Here is a 3,235-nt window from a genome sequence, read left to right on the forward strand (position 1 = left end):
CGCAAAAAATCCAATCGGGCCCCGCACTTATTTGATCCGGGCCTGAGCACTTGTTGCAGTTGCGGTCGCCTGCGCGGCTGGAAATCGCATAGTTGACCAGGGTTTTATGAATCTTCGGTAAATCCACATTTCAAAGGCGTCGATCTTTTCAGATGTTTTGTATACGGTCCAAATTCAACTTTATACAATAGCACCGGAAATACACACCTAATTATTGTAGTTTTCGTATCAAGAAGTCATTAGGTCTCTAAAACAGCAATTTTCGTAAAAAGTTTTTGTCTTTTCTATTCGAGCTCTGATCTCTCATAATCCCAATTATCATTCAAGACAGTTCCCCAGTAATTAAATTTCTCTACTCTCAATTTCGGTAAAATTCTACGGTTGCCTGAAGGGGGCGGGAACCCCCAAATTGTAGACCCCCTGTGCGATCAAATAATGTCTAATGAATCATATTTTTCGCTCGAGATTCTGACTCGAATTAGTATCATCTAAATGTCTAAAATTTGAGGAAAGCAGTGCCATGTCATCGGCATAATGAATGTTATTCAACATTCGGATTAGAACCCGGGTCCCCCAGAGCGGTAGGCTGCCGCCATTCGGCCGTCATGAAATACAAACTAATTTAAAACAGACCGATTAAAATATTCTACGCATTTTAAGTATTTTTCTGAAATATCATAGAGCAACGTTGTGCAATATAATACAATCTCAAACAAACAAAAAAAATATGTAGATCCATTAACTCGTAATAAGACTTACGTGCGCCATTCTCCCAATAATTTAAATTTTTAAAATGACCAATCCGGTAAAAAATCGTAATCTGTTTTGTACATTTTCGCCCAATTATCTCAATTTTGATGCTTTCAAATTTTGATTAAACGCTCTTTATTAAAATAAAGTTCAAATATTATATTTATTTAATTTAATTAATATTTAAATTGATATCGCGAATAAATCGAGGTAAAATTCTGTAAAAATTGAGGCCTATTCTACATTCGTGGCATTATACGGGGTGAGCAAAACTCTGTGGCAATAGATTCTGGGATCAGAAATAAACTTAAAATCCTCTGAAAACTTTTACAAAATCCGCTTCGTTTTCGAGATAAGACCTGTTTAAAAAAATATTAGCGAGGTTGAGGCCGAAATTTTAAACGCGAAAACGTGTACGTCAAACGTTCAGCGCTGCTTTCCTGTGAGCGTAGAAGTTTGACATTGGTGTTTGGAAAGTCAGTGAAATCATGCTCGACGTTCCAAGCATTATTGTCAAACTTCTAGGCTTACAAGAAAGTGGCGCTGAACGTCCAACGTACACGTTTTCGCGTTTAAAACGTCAGCCTCAACCTCGCTATTAAAAACCAATTTTAAACCTCTCGCCAAAAGGATAACACTGTTTTTTAAGTTACTATGTTACCAACACGTACAAACTGAAGCTTTTTATCTTAAATGTCGAAAATTATCTTCTGATTCGCCATAAGTAATTATGCGTCCGCATCCGCAAAGGACATTTTGAGCAGTCCTTTGAATTATTCAGTTTGATTTTGTAAAAAAGGAAACGCTATTCAAAATAAATTTGCATTGAAAACTCCCGCTTCCATTTTTTTTCTTTCTTTTTCCTCCTGTTGTTTTTAATATAAAACAGGTGGATAATGCAATATCTTACAGTGGATAAGGCTTTGTTTACACTTATTACGATAGCGTCTATTGGACAACATTTACTTACTTCATTCAGTTAAAAAAAGGATAAAAGGAATCATACAAATTTACTTTTAAAAGCTAACAAGTGTAGTTTTAATATTTTGACGGGAGTTTAAAAAAGTGTCTTTTTCGGGCAAGCCAGACCTCGAAGGCGAAGCGGATTTTGAAAAACGCTTATAAAAGATTTCAGAGTTTAGAATTTATCCCTAAAATGCCGTTTATATTGGCACGGAGTTTCATTATACCCTAAATGAAATGGCTGTTCAAAGCAAAATTTTTAAAAAGAAGGAACAGTTAATTAATATATTCAAAAACATTGTATTTAAATACCAATAATATACAGTATTTCTTGATGTACCGTATTTTACGGACTATAAGACGCTATGGACTATAAGACGCACCTGAATTTTGGAGGCAATTTTTCGAAGAAAAAAATGCGTCTTATAGTCCGTAAAATACGGTATTTACTTTTCCGTCACTTTCTTACATCAAATTGATTATACTTGTAATTAATTCAACAAACAGCCGCCCAGAAGCAGTCTAGCGAGTTGTTTGTTGGATTAAACGTGATCGAACATTACATTAGATTATAAAGTAATAATAAAAAAAAAAAACTAAAGAGTTCGCTCGCTTTCCCCAAGAGTATCCCAGAAGATAATTCTAATAATTGACTGAGCATCTAGTTCCATTATAGTCGTGATCTAATTTAACCCTTAAAATTTATTTTTTAACTTTTTTTAAAACTCTTTTTGCCCTGTGGGCAGTAAGAGGGCCTCTTTTTGCAAACCCATTATGGGTTCGGCCAGGCCCGCAATGGGGGGCAGCCGGGTGGTGAGGGACGGAGCCCGACATATCCGGACGGACCACTCCCCGAAAATTTCCTGGGGGTTATTCGACCCGTCAGGATCCGAACCCGGGTCCCCCAGAGCGGTAGGCTGCCACCTTGACCGCTCGGCCATCCGGCCTCTATTTTTTTAACTTTTTGACGTAAACATGTATGTGGAAGGATACGCTTTTCAATAATCAGATTTCAAAAATCTCTTTTAAGAACACTGATATTTTGATTTTTGGCCACTTTTTAATATTCCTTAACCACAGTTCTTCTATCGGAGTACTGGGTTGTTAATTGATAAAAGTTAGATGGCCGAGATGTCAAGGTGGCAGCCTACCGCTCTGGGAGACCCGTGATCAAATCCGGACGGGTCGAAAAATCCCCAGGAATTTTTCGGAGGAATGGTCCGTCCGGATATGTCGGGCCCCGTCCCTTACTACCCGGCCGCCCGATAATAGGCTTACTAAAAGAGGCCTCCTTGGTGCCCGCAGGGCGGAAAGAAACAACATATATAATGAATTTATATATTAATTAATAATTACTATTTACTAAATTATAATTAAAATCTCATATTTTTCTAAAATTATTATAACAAAAATTTTTTTAATTTTATAAAATCTTAATAGAAATTATTATAATCACTGCATAATGGTTCGAGAAAGTTCGATTGTAATTGGCCTCGGGTAGGTCACGTGAGAGTCAACTGGC

At 36.8% G+C, this 3,235-nt stretch overlaps 1 protein-coding gene across 3 annotated transcripts in view; it reads right to left on the reverse strand.

Moving 5' to 3' along the window:
* The window catches only part of LOC136984128 (dynein light chain roadblock-type 2-like), a 221,667-nt gene extending 220,827 nt beyond the window's left edge, over positions 1-840 (reverse strand). For all 3 annotated transcript variants that reach the window (XR_010882151.1, XM_067281064.1, XM_067281063.1), the window contains exon 1: positions 760-840. Coding sequence is in view for 2 of the 3 variants with exons in the window: in XM_067281064.1 (XP_067137165.1) it covers positions 760-768 (9 nt within the window). In the remaining variant the exon portion in view is untranslated. The remainder of the gene's footprint in view (positions 1-759) is intronic.
* Between the last annotated feature and the right edge of the window lie 2,395 nt (positions 841-3,235).

The sequence above is a fragment of the Centruroides vittatus genome, unplaced genomic scaffold (assembly GCF_030686945.1).
Source record: "Centruroides vittatus isolate TY-2023 unplaced genomic scaffold, ASM3068694v2 contig_904, whole genome shotgun sequence".
Classification (NCBI taxonomy): Eukaryota; Metazoa; Arthropoda; class Arachnida; order Scorpiones; family Buthidae; genus Centruroides; species Centruroides vittatus.